The 25,450-nt window shown below is 53.0% G+C and overlaps 1 protein-coding gene across 2 annotated transcripts in view; it reads left to right on the top strand.

The window, feature by feature from the left end:
* The first annotated feature begins 1,491 nt into the window (after nucleotides 1-1,491).
* Nucleotides 1,492-25,450, top strand: part of Fgd5 (FYVE, RhoGEF and PH domain containing 5) — a 99,779-nt gene continuing 75,820 nt past the window's right edge. Inside the window, exons 1-2 of one of the 2 annotated variants that reach the window (XM_006972550.4) lie at nucleotides 1,492-1,654; nucleotides 10,028-12,689. In XM_006972550.4, the coding sequence (XP_006972612.1) occupies nucleotides 1,642-1,654; nucleotides 10,028-12,689 (2,675 nt within the window). In that variant the 5' untranslated portion in view covers nucleotides 1,492-1,641. Of the gene's footprint in view, nucleotides 1,655-3,195; nucleotides 3,258-10,027; nucleotides 12,690-25,450 lie in introns of those variants that run through there. The other variant, XM_076567373.1, reaches the window with a different exon arrangement.

The raw sequence follows: 25,450 nt of genomic DNA on the forward strand, positions 1-25,450 counted from the left end.
ACCAAGATGTCTACAAGTACCCCCACCACCTTCTCTACCTGCAGCACGACCAGCATGTTCTCTGTCTCCCTCCTGCGTCACTGCTGTGTCACTGCTCCACCTCGACTTCATCCACGTCTAGTATCATCTCTACCACCTCCATCACCAGCCAGCCACTGTGCATGGATCCAAGTCTACTAAGAACTTGTCTCAGTACCAAAATCCAGCCAGATATTTTCTTTCTTTCAAAAAGAATTGATCATCTATTTATGGTTAGCATGTGGGGAGCAGGGGTGTATAAATGAGCTACGGTGTCCTTGTGGAGGCCCGAAGCCAACTTTTGGAATCTGCTCTGTCCTTCCACCTTTCCATGGGTTCCAGGGACTGGAGTCACCAGGCTTACACAGCAAGCTCCTTATCCACTGAGTCATCTCGCTGACCCCAGCTCTAAATATTCTATTCTAGAGTCATAGTGTTTCTCTCCAAAAAGGCTGGAGGCTGAGGAGTCTGGTGTGGTGGCTCTGAGACGGAACGGTCTTTTGAAAGATTCAAATTCAGTCCTTAATTGTATAATTGGGGAAACTGAGGCCTACTCTTTGCCAAGCCCACACACTCACCGGTTGGTCCTCCTCCAACTTGCCATGCTTCATCATGCCTCTGGGTCTGACCAAGTTATTTCCTTCGCCTCTGGTGTGATGTGGTTGACCCCTCTCACTGGGGGCCTCTTCTGAGCTCCAGTCCCAAGTAGCAGGACTGTGTATGTCAGGGTAAACAGTCAGACAGGGTTCCCTAAGGGCAAAGACATCTATGTGGCCATCAACGGGCCTTACTGAGGAGATACTGGGCCCCTGTACAGTGTGTGAATCAAGCCTCCTCAGAGACCAGATAGCCTGTCCAGTCACCTCGAAGAGGAGATGGCCCACTAGACAGCCATACTCTGTCCCAGTGGTTCTGACTTCGGCTTCCTCGGAAAGTCTTGGCAGTTGCTCTGATTCTGTGAGTGGCTGAGGGCCCGGAAATGCGCATTTCACACACTCCCCATGGGTTCTGGCAGTGGGGAGCCTCAGCAGATCTTCCCTGCAGACAGAGTGCTTTGCTATGGTGTTTGTTGGTTTAATTTGTCTTACGTCCCCAACGCCCGCCCCATCTGAGCTACATGAGGACAAGAACTTGTGGCTCTCATGCTCCGTGGTTACCACAGCGCCTAGCTCAGACTGAGTGAACATCCAAATCTGAAAATAAAGGGATAAATGGCCTCTGTCCCTAAGCCTTGTACAGCTCCTTAGGTCTCTTTGATCATAGCCCCGGCCCCTTTAAGTGTGCGTGGGGACGCCGGGACCCTCGGTCTCTGACAGCACTGAAAAAAAAAAAAAAGAAAGAAAGAAAAGGGAAAAAAAAAAAAAGCCTTCCTCTCGGGAGCGGGAGGAAACATCTAGGAGGGGGAGGAGGCGCGGCCAGAGCCTAGAGCCCCGAGCTTGAGCGGACGCCCCGCCCAGCCCAAGCCCCGCGCCCAGCGCCCCTCGCCTTGCCGCGGAGTGCTGCGCCCGGGGCGGGCCGGGCCGGGGCGGGCGGGCGCGGGTGCGGTGGACTGGGCGGCAGTGGTACTCGGACAGACGGACCCGCACGGCACGCAGAGACCAGCCTCGGGCTCCACGGTGGAAGATGCACAGAGCAGGTAAGAAGCCGCGCCACCTTTTGCGCACCGCCGGCCGGCGCTGCAAGTGGAGCCTGCGGAACCGAGTCCCTTCTCTAGGAGCCCAAGAGTTGGGGTGTCCTGTTCCAGGCACCCCGCCGTTGTCCCCTGAAGAAGGTCCCCTTGGAAACCGAGGACACCCCTCCCTCCAAAGAGACCTAGTCGTAACCCCCCAACCCCCAGTCCTTCCTCTCTGTCCTCTGGGTCCCAGCAGGTCCTCGCTCGCCCTTTGGTGGCCGCGCCTGGCCCCGGGGCGCATCCGCTACGCTTCCCCGACGCCGGAGTCCGTTCTGGTACTCCAGGGCTCGACACACCCCGCTCTGCCATCAGACGCCGGGAGCTCTGTGGTTGAGCTAGGAAGCCTGAGCTGTTCTCCGGGTTCACCCCTCTTAAAACTCCCTGCCGGGGAGCTTCACTACCGGACCGAGGCGGGGACCGAGGGGTTACCCCTTACCCAGGCTCATCGGCGTCCCTCCCACCCCTCTCCCCTCGCGTCCCATTCTGTGAAGCAGACTTCACCGGGTCAGGGATTCCGGGAAACCCAAGTGTTCTCTAAGAAATTTAGCGATCTCTGCCCGAGGAGTGCCATTTAGCAGATTGGGAAAGTGAGCCTCAGCCAGATGGGCGGTGCCTGAAATCTGGATTCCCAGCTGCGTGCCTGGGGAAGACAGAAAGTTCTCAAAGCTAGAAAGTAATCCTAGCTAACGAGACCCACCTGCTCAGAGCTGTCAGCTCTGCTTCTTTTACTAAAGCTACCGTTGCGCACAAGGGAAGCCCCTTCCCCACCCAGCAAGCACCCTGTCCAATACCACACTCCGAACACACATCCCCAAAGAAACAGGAAGCCACCATTTTGGCTGTCTTGGAACCATATCCTGCTGCTGCTGCTGCTGCTGCTGCTGCTGCTGGTGCTGCTGCGTGTTGGGGCTTTTTTCTTTTTAAGATTGTTTTACTGAACACAGTCATTGTCTTGGGAGCAAGGTACCGCTAGAGACATTGGGCTGGTCTTGTAACAGTCGGAGGAGTAGAGCAGCCACCTCCAGGATTAGGGTTGCTGGGGGTATGGACACCGGGTAATTAATGTGGGGCACAGAATTGGGGGCCATGAGCAGAAGTGTCCCCTTATGGGAGTGGAGGGGAGGAGATCAGGGTCCCAGGGCCTGGCCACCCACTGTTGTCTGGGGAAGATTGTCTTGTGTGGTGCTGGCATGGTCTGGGACATAGGCTGGCTTTCCCTACCCTCCTAACAAAACCACTTGGTAACAATGAAGAGAGCCGGCCTAGCTTCCCCACATTTTCCTGCAGGAGGCTGGAGCAGGCCCTCCTTCCCTAAGGGTCTGGAGCATGGAGGCCACCAGAACGAATGTAGAGGTGGGTTTGGTCCCAGGAGGCCTTCTCATTGGGCACTTTTAGAACTAGCTGTCCTGTAATTTGTATCTGTAGACGCCGTGGTTCCCTTTTTAGTGACAGCCTCACCCGATGACTGGCGGATGCTATGCGCCACCCCCCACCCCCCATCTCATAGCTCTGGGACTCCCCGAGGCTGGATCTCAAAGCCACCCTATGCTTATGTGACCTTGAGCAGGTAGGTCCCTCAGTTTATCTATCTGACAAGTAAAGATCTATCTCTGACTTGTCACTATTAACTAACAATAAATTGACCAAACAGCGTCCATCATGAACAACCAATGAACACTAACTCAAAATTCCCAGGAACTTACAATGAATTAGTTACCGCTAGGATGTGTTCTTTCTATCAGTTTAGTTAGTATCCACAGCAACCTGAGGATGGGAAATTGAGGACCTGTTCAGAGCTTTTTTTTTTTTTTTTTTTTTTTTTTAATCCAGGCCTAACTTGTTGGTGCTCTTGATTTTGTTGAGTGTTTTTTTTTTTTTTTTTTTTTTGTCTGTTAGTTTCCTTGAACTCTCAATGGTCCCATGAAAAGGTGGATAGTTCTTCCTTTCTCCAAAAAGGACGCTGTGGCTTCCAGAGGCAGAGATGTGTACAAGACCACACATCTGTATGTGGAAGGGCTTGTACCAGACCCCAGACCTCTCCCTACTCTGTCTCCCACTGTCTTCCTGGGAAGTGCCCTGCTGTGGATCACTGGACAAGCTTAACAGCAGTCTAATTAGAAACCTGCAGGCTTAGCTTGGACTCTCCAGCAGGCACCTAGGAATGGATGTTAAATTAAGATGCATTGCAAGGTGAAATTGGAAGGTAATTGCTCTTGCAACATATGGTCATGAGTGTTCCAGGGCGAGTGGAGGAAAGGGCGGGCGGGTGAAACAGACTTGGGGATGGGAGTCGGAGTGTTAAAGGATGTTGCAAGAAGCTCTCTGTGCTGAACGAGCTGGGGAAATTAACTTTTTTGTTCAGTGCCTTCCTTCTACAGGTGGAGAAACTGAGGCATGGGGAGGGGGAGGCTTGGCCAAGGTGACACCTCTAGTTAGTGGCTTAGCCAGGAAGGGAGGTTAAGACTCCTGGCTCCCTGTCCAAGGCTCCTTCCCAGACTTCATCTAACCCGACTCCTGCGTGGTTGTGAGGGAGCAGCAAGCATGAATGTGTGAGTGACAGATATTTAATTAAAATAGAGAGAGAAAGTAGCAGCTAGTACCAGGAGCGGGCTGCGAGTGATTTGTATCATCAGGCGCTATTGAAACGTTCTTTCTTCCCGCGCCCATCCCTTAGTTAGCATATTGCCTAAAGGAGTGCCCTGCATTCGCACCATCCCCAAGAGTGGCAAATTACCAGGAGTCATGGGCTTTGGTGACTCAGACAGGGCATGTTACTTGTAGGGAGAGAGACGGCTCCTAGGCAGCCAGAGGGTGGGTGCACCAGCCAGGGCCATGCTTGGTTTCTCATCGGGAAGTCAAGCTCAGGCCCAGAGGAGCAATCCCAGCGCTGGCTACCCCTGTACCTCCCAGGCCCTCAAGCTCAGCAGCTGGGCTTGTTCATGCCTCTGGGCTCTGCACACACGGTTACCTCTGCTGACTTCTCTGTCTCAATGTTTTCTCCCATTGTGACCCCAGTCCCTTAGTGTGACCTTCCTTAGCATGACCTCCCTTAGCGTGTCCTCACTTCGTGTTGCTCAAGATAGCGAACCCCATCCTGGAGGCATGCGCTTCACCAGCCAGGGCGGCAGGCAGAACAAGGCAGGATGTTTTCATGTGCACGCTTGCATCCCTTTCACCCTCCTCGGTCTCCTTTGCTGACCAGGGGCCCTGGGACTCCTTCCTGGGTCCCACTTCTCCCTGTCCATGACTTCCATCACATCCCACCTCGTCCACCTGTGACAGGCCTGCCCCCGGAGCCCAGAGCCCATTGGATATCCCCACGAGGTGTGTGAAAAGTAAGTCACTTGGACCTGCGCACACTGAAATCCTGGGTCTTCCTTCCCAGCCCTGGCCGTCTTGGCTGTTGCGACTTTACCCTTCTAGGTGCTCAGGGTTAAACTTCCACACGATCTGGGAACTTTTCTCTCTTCCACACCATGTCTGTTCCATGCATCCATTCTCCCTCTCAGGTCTGTTTCATCATTGAAATCGGATTCCTTGTTGTCCCAGCCTGGCCCAGGCTCCATCACTACTGCTTGAAGTGCCACGAGAACCCCCTTAGTAGACTCTTCCGTCCTTCACCACTCCCATCCATTTCAGCGTGTTTAGCCTGCATGTATGGGTCCTCAGGCTTAAGCCCTGCTGTTCACCCTGCTCCTTAGGCCCTTGAGAAAAAGCTGGAGTATCCCCAAGGCTCATCTCCTGCCCTGCCCCCCCCCACTTCCATTGTTCCCTTCCAAAAGTTCTGGCTTTCCTCCCGTCTCCTGGATACATTAATGAGTCCCAGCTTCTCCCTTTTCTTTTCTTTTCTTTTTTTTTTTGGGGGGGGGGGTGGTTCGAGACAGGGTTTCACTTGTGTAGCTTTGCGCCTTTCCTGGAACTCACTTGGTAGCCCAGGCTGGCCTCGAACTCACAGAGATCCGCCTGCCTCTGCCTCCTGAGTGCTGGGATTAAAGGCATGCACCACCACCGCCCGGTTCTTTCTCCCTTCTTTTCTACAACTTTAATGGCCCCTCGGTGAGACCAGAGGGGTTTGTTGGTACGTCTAGAGACTCTAGACTAGGGCCCCACACAGGATAGGAGGACAGTAAATGTTATCTTACGGAACCGGAGTGGAGAAAATTGAGTGGGAACAGATTGGAGCCGTATAGTCGCACTCTAGTCTGTACGCTGTGGTCAGACCCAGACCCTGCCTTTGACACACACTTCTCCTGACAAGCTGCTCCTAGTTTCTCTGTCTTAGTTTCCATGGGTTTTCCCCTTCTCACTGACACTGGGACTCCTGGAGCTCCATTGCAGGGGAAATGCTCTGTGGGAAACGGAGAGGCAGAGCATTGGGACCTGGACTTGGAAGTATGAAATCTTGGTTCTCTCCAGGGCTGCTCTGCATCCGCTGAGTGACCTCACACCAGCCAACTGCCAGTGAGGGGCAAGACAAAGTGGCTTTGGTGTCAGCATCTCTTGGTCTCTGAGGGGACATGCAGAAGCACCGTGGCTTCATTCAGCGCTGGCGCAGGAGTGAAAGATGCCATGTGCTGGTCATTCCTTGGGCTCCTGTGCAGAAGGCATTTTCTTGCAGGATCACGCCTCAGACCCTACCACAACCTTTCTCAAGGAACAGGCGCCCACAGATCAATAGCTTGATTGGATGAAGGATGGGTTGGGAATGGGGGCAAAGCAGCCGGGGTGACAGTCATTTTTCACAGCCTGTCTGTTCCTCGGTCATGTCTCATGGTGGCCCGTGTGAAATGCCACCTGTTAAGGATGAGAAATGAGAGTCCCCACCCCTGAAGAATAAGTCACACCAACATCTGACACTTGATGTTGTGAGCTGGCAGCTGCTATCAGGTCGTATACCGGATATGGCTGGACTCATGATAGAAGGATGAGGGGGGCGGGGAGGATGCCCCCACCCCACAGCAACAGGTACTCCAGTGTGAGCAGTTTCTCTCACGCAAATGCCGACAAGATCTTCTGTCTTCACAGCACCCCCAAGGGGAACTATATGCTGTCCCTATTTTACAGGTGGTAAAACTGAGGCTCAGTTCTACAGCTCCTAAGCAGCCAAGCCAGAGTTTGAACCAGAGTTTGAACCCAGCTCAGCTGTTACCTAACAATGACCAGTGTTAAGCTCATATATATATGAGTTTATATATTATATATAAATATAATTTGATGAATATATATATATATATATAAATAATTTGATGAGTATTTTTCTAAAGTAGGAATCATCTAGGCTTGATAACTTGGTAGTTCTGACACCTGGGCAGGCCTGGAGGTTGATGTGGATGACCTAGGGGTAATTGGAGTTGGTGAAATTTGGTGAGGTCTTTGATAGTGGTATCTTTTTTCTCTCTTTCTTGCCTTCAGCCTCTTCCTGCACCCTGTCATAGTAGCCTGTACTAGGGAGCAGACTACCCATTAGACACTTTTGAGCATCACAGGGTCTGTGCAGTCTTGAATGTACTGCCCTCTCCTCCAAATGACAGGGTCCTGACATTTGTGGATCATGATATTGACTTTGGCTCCAGATATCCTGGCATTGAGGTGCCCATGGACAGGGCCACAGAGTGGTCCAAGTCAGAGCTTAGCTGCCAGTGCTGAGCCCCAGGCCTGTGGCTGGTGAATGGAGGAGATACTCTATTCCATTTCCAGGTCATCTGGTGAAAAAAGAACGTCAACTAGCTCATTCAGAATGACTTACAATGGACTTACATCCCCATAAAGTCATCATAAGTCAGAAATACCCTGTCAGAAGTGTGTGTCCAACACTTAATCTCCCAACCATGCTAGCTCAACTGTGCTCAGAACCCCTGCCTTTCCCTGTAGCTGGGTTGAACCATCCCCCACCAAAAACACTTAATATTCACAACCTCACTAGGTACTGTATTGGAAGGGTTTTTTTTTTTTTTCAAACCACCATAAAGTACAATTGTTACATTGAACTTTACTCAAATAATAATATTTGGATGTGTGTGTGTGTGTGTGTGTGTGTGTGTGTGTGTGTGTGTGTGTGTGTAAATCAGAGGACAACCTCAGGTGTCATTCCTCAGGGGCCATCTACCTTGTCTTTTGAGCCAGGATCTCTCGATGGCATAAACTGATAAGTAGGCCAAGCTTGCTGGCCAACGAATCCCAGAGATCCACCTGTCTCTACCTCCTCGGAGCTTTGATCCCAAGCTCACACTGCCAACATCTGGCTTCTTTTTCTTAATGTGAATTCTGGGGATCTAACTTGGGTCTTCATGCTTGCGTGGCAAGCACTATATCAGCCGGGCTATCTCCCCAGGCCCCCACTTTTTTGGAGACAGGTCTTATGTAATTGGCCTTGAACTCCTGTTCCTTCTGCCTCTCAGGTTCTGAGATTATGGGCATGCCTACTCTGCCCTGGGATGTTTGGATATATGGAGCTGAGTGAAATATAGTGTGTTTTTATTGTTGTTGCTGGTACTTTGTTTTTGAGACAGGGTTTCACTATGTGACCTTGTGGGGCCTGGAACCCTATATAGACCAGGCTGGCTTTCAACTGATGGATCTACCTGCCTTTGAGCACTGGTATTAAAGGTGTGCACCACTATGCCCACCTGGGCAAATTAGAATGTGAAAGTGACTTTCACATCCTTTTTTTTTTTTTTTTTTTTTTTTTTTTTAAGATTAGGTTTCTCTGTATTATCCAGGCTGGGCACTGTACTCTTGGGCTCAAATGATCTTCCTGCCTCAGGTTCTTGAGTAGGTGGGGTTCTGGGGATGGGTCCCCACACCTGACATTTATTTTATAATATGGCTGTGAGAAGATTAAAAATATCTATGGAGCTGGGCATGGTGTCACACACCCGTAATCTCAGACTCAGGAGACTGAGGCAGGAGGATCGTGAGTTTGAGGCCAGCCTAGGCTATATAGGAAGGCTTTCATATGTATCACGTATATCTATCACATGTAATGATAAATGTGGTCCTTGATTAGAGCTGCTGGTAATAGCTGCTGTAAGTGGGCTCCAATGCTGAGGGGGAGGCTGGTTGGCTGAGAGAACCCTAGCCCTCTGCTCCATCTGCGTCAGGAACTGGACTGGCATCTGGCGGACTGGCATCTGGCGGACTGGCATCTGGCGCTGCTGTCACACCTAGACCTCAGCAAGGATAGACTGGAGATGAGGCCTGAAAAGTTCATTTCGCTGAAGTATAGATTGAGATGTGAGGACCAGATAAGGAGGCCTGGGAAGCAGGCCCTGCTAGTTGCTCAGGAGAGACACAGGACTTGGACCTCGGAAGCTGTTCCATTGGTCTGTTTCTTGTCTTAACATGTCACATATCATTCTTCAAAACAGGGCTTCACCTTCTCCCAGAGGCTCCCAATCATGACAGTTATTCCTGGCTAATTCCTGATGTGTGTGTACTCTGTACATATCTTTTATCTACCCATCTGCAGGCCTCAGCATCCTTGAGGGACATAGACTTTTGCAACTACCCATGTTGGTACATACCATTTCCTTTCTTCCATGATGTTTGGAGGTGCTGGATGGACATTCTGGAAACATGCAAACTTTCTCATTCAAAGCTCGCAACAGAGTCTTATGTCTTTAGTGTGTCATTCTTGGAGGGATGAAATAATGGCTATTCAGCCATAGAATCCCAGGGGGCTACAGCTCTCTCTGTTCTTCTAACTCCCCAATGGATTCTCTGCTGGAGCCCATGAAAGCCCCTCATCTGTAGTGCTGGCTACTTGGTTAGGGTGCTGATGAATACCAGCTCTGTGAGGACCCTGGGGGCCTAGATACCCAGTTTATCTTTTTCTCATAATGGCAGGACACACAGAGATCATTCAATAAGTAGTTTTTGGTGAATGAATGAAAAGATCTTGGCACATTGTTCAAGGCGCACAGGATTTCGTTCAGCTGGTTTCTTGTTAGCTGACCTGTGGCCAAAGCTCTGTTCCCCCACTCACAGAATGAACTGTCAGGGATTTTCTGGCTTTCAGATAGGGTCTCATGTAGCCCAGGCTAGCCTTGAACTTTTGATCCCCTAGCCTCTACCTCTACAGTGCTAGAATTATAGGCTTATAGGGTGCTGGGGATCAAACAGGGCTTCCTGGACGCTAGGCAAGCACTCTATTAAGGAGGCTACATCCCTAGCCCTGTTAAAGGCTTTTGAGGTAGTGGTAGAAGAAACGAAAGTCGGAGACAAGCCACAGAGCTGGGAACTTTCCTCCCTCCGCCCTTCACCAGGCTATGGAAAAAGAGTCTGAGTAGAATTTAATTGTGTGATTTTTTTTTCCTTTTCTTTGTTTTCACCTTTTAGATTCACCCAAACCACCAGTTGCTCCCAAGCCAAAGCTTACCACCAGCCCTTCCTCGCCAGCAGCCAAGTTTCCCCCCTCACCCCGGCCTGACGGTTTCCCCAGTCCCAACTCCATGTCCAGGGGCCCCAAACCTCCCATCGCTCCCAAGCCCAGGCTGGCTGGCCCCGGTGAGTTTGGAGCTGGCATGCACCTCAACAACAGCCTCAGCAAATGCAGCAACGGGAGGCTGCTCTGTGAGGACCGGTGTGATGGCCACCACTCCACCCTGAACTGCTCTGAGTCGGAGACTGATGAGGAGTACATCATGGTCCCCCGGGCTCCACAGAGAGAGGATGCTCCCAGGGATGGGGCTCCCGGGGAGCAGGGCTTGGAGGAGGACGTCCAAGAGCATGGTGCAGAGCAGATGGGGACTGAGGGGGACCTGGCAGCCCCAGATGAAGAGGCACCGAGCAGGGACAGTGAGGAAGACGTGAGCCACACTCTGGAGGGTGAAGAAGACTGTGATCACGATCCAGAGAGAGATGAGACCCCAGCACCCCCAGATGAAGGGGTGCTAAGCAGAGACAGTGAGGGAGGTGAGGAGGACTGTGACCAGGGCCCGGGTATGGAGGAGCAGCCCGTGAATGAGGAGGAGGAGGAGCATGTGTACGACCTTGATGATAGGGACCCCCGGGATGCAGAGGAGCCTACCCACACAGAGATCGCTCTCACACATGTCTGCTCGGAGTCTCTTGAAGTTCCCTGTTGGGAGCCAGGGCCCCCTGAGACTCCTGGGGCGGTAGAAGAGGATGGCGAAGATGGATGTAATGACACTGAGCCTGGGGAGCCCAACCAGGACACTGGACAGGACACAGAGGATGCCAGCGTGGGGTCCCCTGAAAATAGGGAGGTGCCCCCAGATGTCCAGGAGCAAGAGGTGGCAACTGACAGCCCTGAGGTCTTTGAGGAGGACTGTGAAGATGCTGCCGAAGGTGGGAGCCAGGTAGACCAGGAGGAACCACCCACTTGCGATGAGGAAGCCTATGACAGAGAAACTGCCGCAGCCACCATGCAGGTGGAGGAGGACCCTGGAGAGAGTGAAGACCTAGTGCAGGAGGACCCTACTGAGGAGAACTGCCAGATCATTCCCTTTGAGAGCGACAGCGTGGAGGAGGATTTCGCACCCACACTCCCAGAAAGTCCCTATGAACTCTTCCCGACTGAGAGCACTTCCTTCTGCAATGACATCTATTCCCTGACATCGGAGTCAGCCCAGGGGCAGGAGCCAGTGCACGAGGTCTGCACAGAGGAGGTTCCTGGTACCGACCCTTCGCCCACCCAGCACGATTCCCTGCACGATGGAGCTGGAGAGGCACCCCCTGTCCCTGACGTAGTCGTTGTACCAGAGGACGAGGATGCCATGGACGATGCACTCAGCAGCCCCTACGTGATGGGAGTTGGCGTGCTGAGCCTCGGAGAAGGAACACAGTCAGACGCTCAGGCTGCCTCGGCCACTCGGAGTGGGTACAGTGCCTGGGAGGAAGGGGACCCTGAGGGTGGCCTGGTCCCAGTGGATAGGAAGAATATTGCCACCAGGGCCCGGCCCCACTCTGGGAAGGTAGCTGGTCATGTTCCAGAAACTGTTCTAGAAGAAACAGGACCAGAAGGCTGTTCGTCAACTGTGGGCACCAGAGACACCAGTGAGGAGGTGAGAAAAATAGCTATTTTGCCAGAGGGGAAGCCCCCTGAGTCTGGCCGTTCCTTGCCAGCCAAGCCCAGAGCATTCACTCTCTACCCGAGGTCCTTCTCTGTGGAAGGCCGTGAGAGTCCCCTGTCCATGTTCCGGGAGCCGGAGGGGGCTGGGCTGGACAGCCATCGTGTGAGGAGGAAAGAAGACAATCTCTCTCTGCCAGGCGCCATTGGCTCCTCTGGCAGCTTCTCACAGCGCAGCCACCTGCCATCCAGTGGCACCTCCACGCCGTCCTCCGTGGTTGACATCCCGCCCCCTTTCGACCTGGCCTGCATCACGAAGAAACCCATCACTAAGAGCTCACCTTCGCTCCTGATAGATGGCGACACGCTGGACAAGACCTCCAAGAAGAAGAAGTCCTCCTTCAAACGCCTCCTGGAGCTGACGTTCAGGAAGAAGACAGAGAGCAAGGGGCACATGGACGTGAGCCTGTCCTCTTCCAGGTCCTCCTCCGAGTCCAGCTACCACGGCCCGGCCAGGGTCCTGGAACTCGACCGGAGGAGCCTCAGCAACTCACCCCAGCTCAAGTGTCGCACCGGGAAGGTCCGCGCCTCTGACTCCCCTGCCTCCCTCATCTTCTACAGGGACGGCAAGAGGAAAGGCGTCCCCTTCAGCAGGACGGTGTCCAGGGTGGAGTCCTTCGAAGATCGCTCCCGGCCGCCCTTTCTGCCCCTGCCGCTCACCAAGCCACGGTCCATTTCGTTTCCCAACGCTGACACGTCGGACTATGAGAACATCCCAGCCATGAACTCGGATTATGAGAACATCCAGATCCCGCCTCGCAGGCCGGTGCGGGCTGGGACTCTCACGAAGCTGTTCGAAGAGCAGAGCAGAGCCCTGTCTACTGCAAACGAAAACGACGGCTATGTGGACATGAGCAGCTTCAACGCCTTCGAGAGCAAACAGCAGAGCTCAGAGCAGGAAGCCGAGAGGTACGTGAGGGGCAGGTCCTTTCTCAGAGTGTGGGCCTAACTGTTGGAGGCAGCTAAGGTACGGGGTGGGGGGGGGTGCGATGGACATGCTTCTTAGCTGTGTGACTTGGGGTGAGTGGCTGTACCTCCCTGAACCACTGTCATTCCTCCTGTGAAATGGGGCTCATGTTTCTCACACTAGCATGTTAGATTACAATGTTATAAAACTGCTAATTATTAAGGCGACAGTTCTCATGTCTAAGGGAGATTGCTTTCACACACACACACACACACACACACACACACACACACACAAAGCAACTAAGAGAGAAGGTTCTGGAAGCTTGCCAAACTAAATATCTTTCACCATCAGGAAAATACCCTAATTGATTGATACCTTCTTATTGTGTACACATAGAACTAGAAAAGACAATTTATTTAAACTGTCCAAAGAGCTCACAGCGCCTCGAGCTGAATTCCTGAATAGAAGTCTTGAAGAGGTATACCTAAGCTGATTAAAAAAAAAAAAAAATCCGGATCACTTTGAAAGCGGGAGTGGAACACTGTGGATATCAAACAATAGCCCGGTTTTCTGCCTCCCTTCCCTCTAGCTGAAAACCCCTCCCTTAGCCTGAAACCTGGGCTGGCTGCAGCGTCCACAGGACACACTTTACCCTGTGTGCTTGCATCCCTGCGGGGGCCCTGATCCGAGTCATCAACAGTCCCCAAGGTTCAGTTTAACGGAGGAGCCCCACGGTTCTTTCTTATGTGGGGGACTAAACCTGCCTGCCTGCCTGGTGACTGCTGCCAGGAGTGTCTGGGGAGCTGCAAGGGAACTAGAAGGAGACGTGGCTGCCGCTGGCCTGGAGTGGACTGGCAAGGTTTACCAGCTTCATCCTCAGGAGTCGTCCATGTGGCCCCCACAGTGGTTCCATCTCCTCCCAGGCTGAGTGAGGGCTCTCTCAGTCCTTTCTGCGACATGGAGGAGGGTTGTTTACAGGAATGACACTAGACACCAGCCCTGGAGAGGGGCTGGGTTTAATGTGGAGAGTGAGAGGGCTAGAAACCGGACCTGACTGGTCTATTTTGTTAATGATTATCATGTGGACCCAACTAGGTCCAGCCCTGTTAGCCCTGGTGAAAACAAGTTGGAAAGACAAAATCTTCAGGTGAACCATGCGGTTCCCCAGCTAGCTGGTTCCTGACTTTCCCTGGCCGCTGGGACCTCACCACTTCCCAGCATTTGTTTGGGCTGTGAATAATAGGAAGTTTGTTTTGCTTTGTCTCTTTGTGTAGCACTGGCTGTCCTGGAACTCGCTATGTAGGTCACACTGGTCTGGAACTCAGAGATCTGCCTGTCTCTGTCTCGTGGGTGCTGGGATCAAAGGCCTGCGCCACCACTGCCTGTTTGTAACTGAGGCAAAAGCTCTCCCCCGTTTCCTACCCCTGCCCTGTTCACATCACCTCTTCACTCGAGGCAGATGAGTTGGTTGATTTCATTTTGGGGGTGACGGCCTTTCAAAGATTAAGATACACTTCCGTGAAATCACGATTTTATTCTTGAAGGATGTTTGCGGCATCACTGAGTCCTGCTATGGAAGGGAAAAGCTGAGGGTCGGAGAGGAAAAGGGACTCGCCTAAGATCTCACAACACGGTTGGGAGGAATCTGACTTCTTCATTCTTCACTTAAGAATTTGCAGTGAGTTATGCTAAGGGGAGCCGGGTTGGGTTGTTCAGAACCCGGCAGGTAGCTCCTTCCCCTTAACTGTGTATGTGTGATGCCCCATGGGGTCGTGCAGTACACGACCATATGCAAGGGCCATTGCCTTCTTCTGGACCTTCTCCTCCCCCAGATATAAGGAGAGGTCCACAACAGGGAATAAAATATCCAAGGAAATGCTAACGGTACTGGGCCTTGGCCATCCGCTGGTCAGGCCCTGTGCTGGCGACCTTTCTTGCTGGCTTGCATCTGAGACCGCAGCCAGGGCCTGGCCTGAAGGGTTCTGAACTATCATATTCTGAACTGCAGGAGCGCTCCAGACCCTCTGATACTGCCCCGCCAGGGACCTGACTGCGTGACTCTCAATGCCAGAGAGCTTAATTCTCTTCACTTCCTGTTGGGAGACAGATAAAAACAGAGGAGAAAATCCCTGCCCCAGGCACAGCAGGCCTGGGCAGGTGTGTGCCCCCAGGATGGTGTGGGGCTTCACCTGCATGGGCGTTGTGAGTGAGGCAGAGGCCTTAGGAACACAGGTGCAGCTGGGTGCCTGGGGTTGGAGAGCAGATGAGGCAGGTGGAGGAGGAGAGGCACTTCCTCCTTCCTCCTGCCTTGTTTAGAGAGAGCGTCAGAAACCAAGTCATTTCGGAGAGCTCTGAAAGGAGACGGGACAGAGCCTCTGCAGATGCATCCTGACCGAGGTCCCGGAATGAGCTGTGTGCTTAGGAAATGGCTGTGGGTCCCATTTGCCTCTGTCCAGGGGGGATGTTCTTGTTCAATCGGCTCACCTTCACCTCAAAAGGGGATGAAGGAAACTTGGGGTGACTGTGGAGGGGAGAGTGGGGTAAATGTACCCATGACTGTAAATAGAAAGTGCTTGTGAAAATTAGATAAGAGAAAAATAAATTATCGTAGGAGCAATCTGGCTTGAGATAGTTACTTGTCAAGCTCTGAACCTCAGGCCTGGTTTCTGAATCAGGTAGAGGCTGGTCCTGACCACTCAGACTCAACTTAACCACGGTCAGAGGAGTCAGAGCACTTGGAAGGTACTGGGACCTATCGCCTAGAAGCCAAGCTTCTTTCCTCAGAAAGTGTGTTCCTTAAGGAAACCGGGCTGACCTGGACATGGCTTTAGACCTGAAGCTGGCACGGCCTGGGCCAGGGGAGATGGGGAAGTTTCCTCTCTGCAGTTGCTTCCTTCCGGCTCCCAAGCACCGACAGCATTTGAGCAGGGAAGTGATAGGAGTCCCTTGTTATTTCACCAAGTACAAGTGGGCATTTGTAACGGACTTTCCCAGCTCTTAATTTGAAATGTATCCCCGATGGATACATTTTTTCCTGAACAGACTCTCTTTCTAACAAGATGCTGTGTGACCTCAGCAGTCAGGAGTCTCTGTTGGGGACGTACATCTTTCCCACAGGACCTGTGGTTCACAAGCTAGGAACTAAGCTGGCCTTCTCTGGTGACATGGGACTTTTGAGCCTGGAAAAGAACTGGTCCTTTGTTAAGTGACCAGTCTGAGATTACAATCCCAGATGCTTTTCTATGCCCGTGGAGGCCGATCTGACCCAGCATGCAGCGTGGTCCCTTATCCTAAACGCCCCATTTCAGCCTGCCTGGTCTTCCAGCTTCTTGTGTGTGGAAGAGCTAGCCGGCTTCCTTCAGCCTTGTGCCTCAGAACAGGTTGCTCCTGTGTGCCTGTGTGTCACGTGTCCTCGAGGGTTACTGTGGAAATATTCAAGTCACTCCAAAGCCCCAAGCTTGACCGTGACTGTCCGCGTGCCCACTCCCTAGGTCCTGCAGCAGCCTTGCTGCACTGTTGGCTGTCTCTTCTCCCTCTGTCTGTCTGTCACCCGGTGCTCCGCTCTCATCTGTCCACACAGATACCCGGAAGTTGCCGCCGTGCATGTAGACTTCTCCGCCACGCCATCCTGTTTCTGCGGCCCTCCTGATACTAGTCAGCCTTCTAACGCTGAGTCTGGATCACAGTCAAGTGATCTGCAAGCGTTTGCTGTTAAGTGGTGGAGAATCAAGGTCAAGTCTTGTGGATGGAGGATTTGAACTTGATTCCAGAGAGGCTGCGTCTGGGAGGGAGGATCAGGGTCGTTCCCCCTGGATGTGGCTCTCTATCTCTCTCTCTCTCTCCCTCCTCTTTTCTGCCTATGTATGCCTTGGTGCTCAGGTTTCTATTGCAAGGTCTGAGACTGGGGAACTTTGGCCATAGAGTGTAGTGTTATCTCCTCTGGTGCTCCCAGGAAGGCCCAGGGCTGCAGAGAGCAGCCTGGCAGGACTAATCTAGCACTGTCAGCAGCACTGTCTCTGACACCAATGCTGAGACCAGGGGTCATGATTCCATATCTGCGCTGGAGCCAGAGCTGGGCTATATCCTGTAGCGTGCAATTAACATGCAATCCCCAGATCCCACCTACTGATGGGAAGACCGAGGCTTGTTGAACTAACACTGAATGTCCACTGTCACATAGAGAGTAAGTGGCCAAACCAGGATTGGAACCCAGGCCCGCCTGACTCTCCATTCTGGGCTGTTTCTACTGCCATTTGTTTTCCATAGTGAGAAGGCCACACTCTGGTGTTGCTAACCTGATGCCTACTGAAGGGCTCCCTGCAGGAGAGAGGGTGCTCCTCCGGTCCCATGCCCCGTGGTACCCTCGTTCGGTGATCTGGAGGACTCCAGGGGATGCAGAAGAGGGATGTGCTTTCCTGTCTGATGGCCCCTGGGATTGTGGTGCCTCCGGCAACGGCACTATAGACACTGGTGATGTGCTAACGATGTGCCCAGACATCCTTCCTTGCTCCAGACCATGGTGGGGACCCTTGGCCTCTGGTGGCCACCTGTGCCCGAGGGACAACCAGGAGCTCTGGGGTTGGAGCCTGCCACCTGCAGGGGGTCTTCCTGATCACTGGGGGAGTTTTTGGAGCGGAGTCTGCGTGTTTGTGCCTGCAAAGAGAGTCATGGGAGTTCTGAGGGAAACGACTCAATCTACTCTGCTTCGCCTGTCACAGAGAGCTCCAGTCACGCTCCATGTGGATGAGGAGGCTCGGGACACCCAGGGGGGGCCTGCCTTGACTAGCTAGTGGTACCCATGTGAGAAGCAAGATGTTCCGTACTAGACCCAAGGCTAAGTAATATGCAGGAGAAGGGTGGGCCAGGGAAAAGGAGGAACTTGAAGGATAGCGCGGAACAGTGAGATTCTCACATATGGGCAGAGGAGAGAGAGTCGAGAACAATCAAGACACATCAGACTCCCTGGAAACAACTCAGTTGTTTCCACTCAGAAGCAGCCTCAAGGCCTCTGTTCTGGAAAGCGCTTACCTTGATGGTGGGCATGGAGAATGCATAGAGGTGGTTGAAAGGATCAAACTCACATGTGTGCTTTCTCTAACGTCCAGTTCCTATAGGGCTCAGTGGGGCCACCCTATTAGAGACACCTGGGAGGCCCTGGTCCCTTCAGCTCTGTCCAGGTTGTGGGGTAAAGCCTGCCCTCAGTGCCTGTGGGATAGCCAACAGAGGGACACTTGGAGGCTGGGGGATCCAGTCCCGGAAGAGCAGCCTGTACCTGGGGAGGCGTCAGGTGGCTCTGGGTAGAGGATGGTGATGGACATGGGAGGTCTGGGGGAAAGCGGAGCCTGGCCCTGAGTCTGGAGGGCCAAGGATGTGGCTGTGAGGTGGGGTGTCAGGTGTGTGGGGCCGCTGAGGACACCTCTAAGGCTGTATCTGTGAGCACCTCTGGGCACGGGAAGGCCACGGTGGGCTTCATGCAGGACGTCGGCACATTGTTGTCGAGTAGAGCCTGGAGGAAAGGGACAGCCCAGGTATGTTCGGTCGGGGCTTTTACTGTGGTCGCCTCACAAGGTGATGATGAAGACAGAGCTCACTGTGGTGTGGGAAGTGTCGGGTAGGAATGGGGCTCTCGTTCTTCGGCAGCAATCAACTCTGGTACCCCAGAGATGGCCCCTGGTCTTCCTCTCCTCTTGTGACTCTTGGACAGTCTGTCCAGTCCCACATAAATACGGCTTGGGTTTGTTTCCCTTAAAGACGGAGGGAGGAATCCTAAGAGCTCAAGTCTTTAACATGGAAGTTAAAAGAGCGAGCTGAACAATAACCCTGATGTCAGGGAAGGTGGGTCTGCAGACAGCAGAAGTCGGACACAGAAGCCAGCGAGGCCCCCTCCAGCCCCACCCGGCCACGAACCCGCAGCATCCATGCACTGCAGTAACTGCAGACTACTTCCGGCTCTTACATGCACAGCCAGGGCTGCAGCCACTGCTGTTGCCTGTGTCCCTGTAAACAAAGGTGATTTGTAGCCGGAGTGAAAGTAGGCCAGAGTGGCGGCTCGGCCTCCTGCTGATGGCCCCGCGGTGCTAAGAGCCACGTGGCAGGCCTTCGCCTCTCCTTGCGCGGTCTACCTCGGCAGCCTTCCACTATCATTATGGTTTTGACAAATGAACTCATGCAGCGCTTTCATTAAATTCCGTTGGAGGGACCTGGAACTGCCGTAGAGATCATCGGAATCTCAAGACCAGCACGTGCGAGCACGCGGCAGTGCGGCTTGTTGAAATTGACTGATGAGAATATTCAGTTTTTAATTTTCTGACTTAAAATAAGACCATCTGCAGCTGTTTCTTTTAGCAATAATTTTTAATTAAATGCAATAAAATTTACAGGGAACGACCCTAATAAGAAAATTGTGTCAGGAACACACTTATTGGAACATCGCTAGTGTGATATTAATCCCCTCCCCCTGACCGTTTTTTTTTTTTTTTTTTTTTTTTTTTTAAACTGTAATGTTGATGAAACCGTGATTGTTAATCACGACGTGATTTTCACTTCATAAAGTCAGGGCTTCCCTGTGGGAAGAAGCAGGAATCATTCTAGCTAATAGCAGACAATTTCGTAGTAGAATGTGTAGAATGGTTACCATGACCAGCTGAGCCCCAGAGGAGGAGAGGGGCTTTGTTCTGGCCTGTGTTTGTGTGGCCCTCTCTTGTCCCCACTGGCTCCATGGGATGCGCCTGTCCTGCACCAGACCTATCCGGAGAGAGAAGTCCATGATAGCTTGGGTGGTTGTTCAGTGTCTTGCTATTGCTACCAGTGTCTGAACTTCCAGGCAGCGGGGGTGGGGGGTGGGAGGTTGGGGAGGGGTGGAGACAGACTTGGGTCTCACCTGGCAGAGCTGCTGCTGTCCCCCAGGAGAGGCAGGCCAGAACTATGCACGCCGTAGGTCACCCAGACCATCATAGCTTCGGAGAAAGAGAAAGGAGCTGTGTGCTAGATAGAGGCAGCTGCAGCTGGGGACGGAGAGGCAGTTCCTTGTTCCCAGCAAGGCAGTCAGGGAAGGCTTCTCTGAGGAGGTGATGCTTGAGGGGATGCAGGGCAATCAATGGTCATCTGTCCTCAAGGAAAGGGGCACCCTGGGTGGAGGAACCAGCAGGGATGGAGGACCTCGATCCTGAGAAGGCAGGAGGCTAGCTGGACCCGGATGTGAGGAGCAGCAGGGAGAGTGAGGCTGGGTCCGGCAGGGCCTTGGATTTTACCTCAGTGAGGCATTTCATGCAGGGCCATGAGGCTCCGCTGGGTTTTAGATTTCGGGTGACCGCTGTGCATTCAAGGCTTAGTCCTCAGCTTGGTGCTACTGGGAAGTGATGTGGACTCTGTGTGTGTGGTGTGTGTGTGTGTGTGTGTGTGTGTGTGTGTGTGTGGTACATGTGTCACAACATGCATATGGAGATCAAGGGCCACCCTGGGGGTCCATCCTCACTGTCCACCTTGACTGGGACAGGGTACTTCCTTGTTCACTGCTGCCGCATGCAGTCTGGCTTGTGGGCCTCCGGGGACCCCCACCCCCACCCCGTCACTGCTGCCTTCTCCCCTTAGGAGCGCTGGGATTGCAGATGCCAGCACTACTCTGTCCAGCTTGTGCGTGGGTCCTAAGGATCCAGACTTGGGCTGTCAGGCTTGCGTGGTGAGCACTTTACCCACTGATGTCTGCCCAGCCCCAGGGGTGGGAATTCCAGCAGTGGGGCCAATGGAAGGTCTTCTAGCACACGGGCCCTTCCTCTCTCTCTCTTAGCTTTGCTCCACCTTGCACAAGGGCTGTCATTCCTGCCTCACCACAGCAAAGGAAGGGGCCAATGAAGCATGGGCTAGACCTCCTGTGGTGGTTTGAAAGAAAATGGCCTCCAAGGGGAATGGCACTATTGGGGGGTGTGTGTGTGGCTTTCTTTTAGGAGGGGTGGTCTTGTTAGAAGAAGTGTGTCACTCTGAGGTGGGCTTTGAGGTCTCATATATGCTCAAGTCACGCCCAGTGCCTCAGACCACTTCCTGTTGTCTACAAGTCAAGATGTAGGACTCTCAGCTCCTTCTCCAGTACCAACCATGTCTGCCTGCATGCCACCATGTTGCACCATGAAAATAATGGACTAAACCTCTGACACTGTAAGCCGCCTCAATTAAATGTTTTTCCTTCATAAGAGTTGCCATGGTCATGGTGTCTCTTCACAGCAGTAGAAACCTTAACTAAGACATCTCCCAAAGCTGAGCCAGAGTCATCCTCTGTCTTCATAAGTTGGTGCTCTCATGTACCTATTATAGTGAGGGCAGGCTGGCTCACAGAATCCGAAGCTGTCCCCATCATACTGACACTCGGGACTGTTTCACGGGGGATGGTATGTTCCGTCATGTTGGCAGATCATCTGAAGTCACCGCAGAGCGTCTGCCATCCAGAGAGGATCTCTGCTCTGTGCAACATGGATGGAAGCCTCGGGTCTGTCTTGGGCTGTGTTGCTTTGGCCTCAGGTCTCTCTCCTCCCTCTGACCACTCTGGGGTGAGTCGTTCTGAGTGACTTTATAGACAGTGTTGACTCAGACACTCTGTCAGAGGAGGGGAAGGGGGTGAAAAAACTGGGAGGAGAGTCTGGAAAGGAATGTGGCTGAACCGGGACTCTTCTGCAGGAAACAGTTTGCTCTGTGAGCAGGAAGGGAGCTGCGCAAGGTTTTCAAACAAGAGTGAGCCGGCGCCGCCATTGCCCATGGAGAAAGAGAAGCCTCCAGAGAGAAGTGTCTAAATGACTAGGAACTGAGGCATGGCGGCAGGGCCAGCTGACTCAGCCTGTGTGGTGTGGTGTTGCTCCGCCACAGCGGCAGCCGTGACTTAGAGAGGAGAGACCCAGAGCTCGGTGGAGTCTGAACTCCCCAGTGTGCGGGAACTCAGGGTGGCTGGTGGACTTTGATTGCCACCCGTGGCCCGATGGTGGTGGGCGGCACGATACGAGGAGAGAATGAGCTCACATCGGCTCCGACCCTACCTTTCGTGGGACCTGAGCCCCACGTGCCCTCCTGTTCTGCTTCATCTCTGGGCTGCCAGAGTAGCTGTCGATGACACACGTCAAGCATTGTCTTCGGCTCCCAACGGCAGCTCTGCCAGCCTGTGCTTTACAGGGGTGCCTGCTGTACGTGTGGGCCTTGTGGAGCTCACGATGTACCCTAACACTGTAGATGGTTCTGTAGTAACTGCCATCCTGAGGGACAGACTGCTTTGAATCTGTGTTAACAGATGAGAAATTGAGGCACGAAATGGTCGGGTAAGGGAGCCAAGGCCACTTAGCTGATCCACAGCAGGGCCAGAATGTCCCCCTGGAGTTTCTAGCATCACACTCTTAGGTACACGGCAGGGACCCTACTCACTCCACTGGGTGTCATCTCAGTCACCTTGCTGAGTGTCCTGTGGGGAGAGCAGAGGGAGAAACTGAGGTTCTGGGTAATGGCAGGATTTGTAAGGCAGTGAGTGCTGGAACTATACCAGCGTGGGTGTACCTATAGGTCCTGGGTCCCCCCTCTTTCTGGCTTACCCCTCTGCAAGCTTGCCAGCCAGAACTGACCTCCACTCACTTGGGTGAGGGGAGGATGCTGCAGTGGAGTTCAAGTGTCCAGAATGTCATCAATGTTCGGAATAAGGCAACTTACAATCACTGCACTCACTTTGTTCCTACCCGAGGCACAAGCTGAGGCTCAGCGCGTACAAGGCCCTGGGTTCAAGTCTCAGAATCACCATTCCCCCAAAATCCAAATACAGAGAGAGTAACACCCAACATCATAGGGTTAAAGGCACAGGCTATGTGCAAGTGACCCTTCCTCAGAGTGCCTGGCCATGCTTGGGAAAAGCCCGTGGATAGCCTACTACCCATGTCTTCCAGAACTTTCTGCTTGGGGAAAGAATGTCTGGCTCCTTGAGAACACCCAGGAGCCATGGTCTTTATAGGATGCAGATGGCCCTGAGCTCAAGAAGCATGTCGGCTGCTGCCGAAAGTGACCAGTCTCCCTGGGCTTGGAGGCACTGCCTGGGCCTCTGGCCCTGTTCCTGTGGATGAGCATCTTGGGCAAAGATTGTGTTCTGTGATGATGTGGCTGGTCTCCATGTAAACAGACCAGCTCTCCATATACACAGGGTTGGTCCAAACCCTGGCTAGATCCCAGGGGGAATTTCTCCAGGTCAAGGCGTGACCTAAGAACTTGAAATTTCCAGACTTGCTTCCATGATCATTTAAGAAAACAAGTTACAAAACCACAAATTATGCCTCTCGGTAGAATCTACTCCAGGACCTCAGTTCTACTGTGATGTATTAGACATATCCGGCTGGGCTGTCCCGGGAGGTGATGAGCTCCCCGTCATGGTCAGGAATCAAGCAGAAGGGAAAGGATCTCACTGCCATCACTGGCTGTGTCGATGGGGTGGAGGAAGCACCCTGCAGCCTAGGAGGGGCCGAGGGGGCCACAGGAAGTCCCTCTCATCCACAATGCCCACTTTACAGACTCACTGAAATGCCAGCATGGGAAGCATGCTCAGAAGGGCCTAGTGGGCTGTCCCTCTGGAGTCCGCTGCAAACTGCAGCGGTGGGAAGGGATTGATTCCACATTTCACCTCTTGGGGCTCAAGCTCTGCGTCCCAACAGACTCCTTTCCCAAATGAAAGGTTTGCTTGGAATGCTTCTCCAGCACAGAGGCCAGGGCAGTTTATTTCATAAGTTTACCCTTCCTTCCTTCCTTCCTTCCTTCCTTCCTTCCTTCCTTCCTTCCTTCCTTCCTTCCTTCCTTCCTTCCTTCCTGCCTGCCTGCCTGCCTGCCTGCCTGCCTGCCTTCCTTCCTTCCTTCCTTCCTTCCTTCCTTCCTTCCTTCCTTCCTTCCTTCCTTCCTTCCTTCCTTCCTCCCTCCCTCCCTCCCTCCCTCCCTCCCTCCCTCCCTCCCTTCCTATTCTAGGAATTGAACCCAGGGTCTCACACATGTTAGGCAAGCACTCTACTGCTGACATAAACCCAACCCTCTTTTTTTCATTTAAGTTTTATTATTTAGTGTGTGTGTGTGTGTGTGTGTGTGTGTGTGTGTGTGTGTGTGTGTGGTGTGTGAGAGAGAGTGTGCATGTGTTGTTCAGGAGACCGTCTCCCAGTTCGCTTCTGCTACTGTGGGTCCTGGGGGTTCAACTCAGGCAGTCAGACTTGTAGAGCAAGTGTCCCCCAAGCCCCCCTCCCTCCCCTGCCTTTTCTTCTTTCTTTCCATTTTTGAGATACGATCTAAATTGCACAGAAGAGCCCTGGACTCACTCTGTAGCCCAGGAAGCCCTTGAACCATCAGGTCCTCCCGCCTCAGCCCCTGAGTAGCTGGGATTTCAGGCCTGCACCCCCCAGGCAGCCGCCACCCTGTCGAGTGGGAGCGAGGGCTGAAGTAGCTGCTGAGAAGGGCCGTGGTCATGTGAGCTCTCATAGTGCGGGGACCACCCGAGTGGTCTCTAGGGCCATGCAGCCAGCCGAGTTCAAACCCCCGATGTTCTGTGCGTCCTTAGGTCAATTAGTTAACATTTCTGTGCCTCAGTCTCTTCATCTGTGACCAACGGAAAATGACATTATCTCAGGGGTCGTTTTGAGCGTCGAACCCTTGCTGGATGTTTCCAGAGAGTGGAAGCTGCTCTCTGCATTTCAGCTACTGTGGGCGTTGCTTCGGTGTCTGTGGGTGACGCTCTTGCTGTGACTCCTCCTGTGAGTTTGAGTGGTGCAGTTGGAACAGCCCATCTGTCTCGGAAGAGTAGGGCGGTCCTCCTTTAAGAAGAGCCACAAGCTGGGAGCACACACTTCTGCTGTACTCACCCGTAAACCGTTCAGCGGTCTGCAGAGTCTGGCCTCCCGCCTTGCGTTCTGTCTGGGAGAATTCAGAGGTGTGTCAGGAGTGTGTCGGTACCGGGACTAGAATGCTCCCCTCGCCACCTGCTGCAAACGAGGGGCGGCAGTGAGATAGCCCAGCGGGTGAGGATGCTCACAGCTGGTCCCGGCGACCTGAGTTAGATTCCCAGGACCCACATGGTGGAAGGAGAGAAGCGACTCCCCATGGTTGTTCTCTGACCTCCACATGTGCACCGTGACACACGTTACCCAATAATAAATAAGTAAACAAACAAAAATGAATGAAAATAAAGCAATCTATGTGTAGGGGAAAGGTCAAGCCGTGGCCGTGACCCCTGCCGCTGTTTTAGCTGTCTTCAGTCACTGAGCTTCCTAGGGGTCCTAGTGTCCCAGCCCATGTCACAGGTGAGAAAAGCAAGTCTCTGAGCTATCCTGTGGTGGAGGAGACAGATGAGCAGACTAAATACCCACAGCACTGAGCCACCCCCCCTCTTTGCCCTGGGTTGTCTGAGTTACCTTTGCCATGAGGATGAGGAGAGGGCGGCCCAGGGACTCCCTTTCATGACTCGAATCTGGACTAGTAAACCTAGAATGCTCAGAAAGTTGCAACCTTCGGGCAGCGGCACATCCGTGTGCACTTTACAGTTTGGAAAGCATTCCTATGCTGTTCCACCGCTGATTCTACGAGTGCTTGCTCAGGATTCCAGTGAGGGTGGGGAGCCAGCAGGGACAGGCAGACACTGGACATTAGGGCCACTATCGGAGACTAGGGGGGTCCAGCCCCTCGATAGTCCCCTCCCAGGGTCCGGGAAGAATCTACAACCAGCTGATAATTAATCTTTGATGAAAAGAAGTGAATCTATGTACGCGAAACTCCT

This window comes from Peromyscus maniculatus, chromosome 3 (genome assembly GCF_049852395.1).
Source record: "Peromyscus maniculatus bairdii isolate BWxNUB_F1_BW_parent chromosome 3, HU_Pman_BW_mat_3.1, whole genome shotgun sequence".
NCBI lineage: Eukaryota > Metazoa > Chordata > Mammalia > Rodentia > Cricetidae > Peromyscus > Peromyscus maniculatus.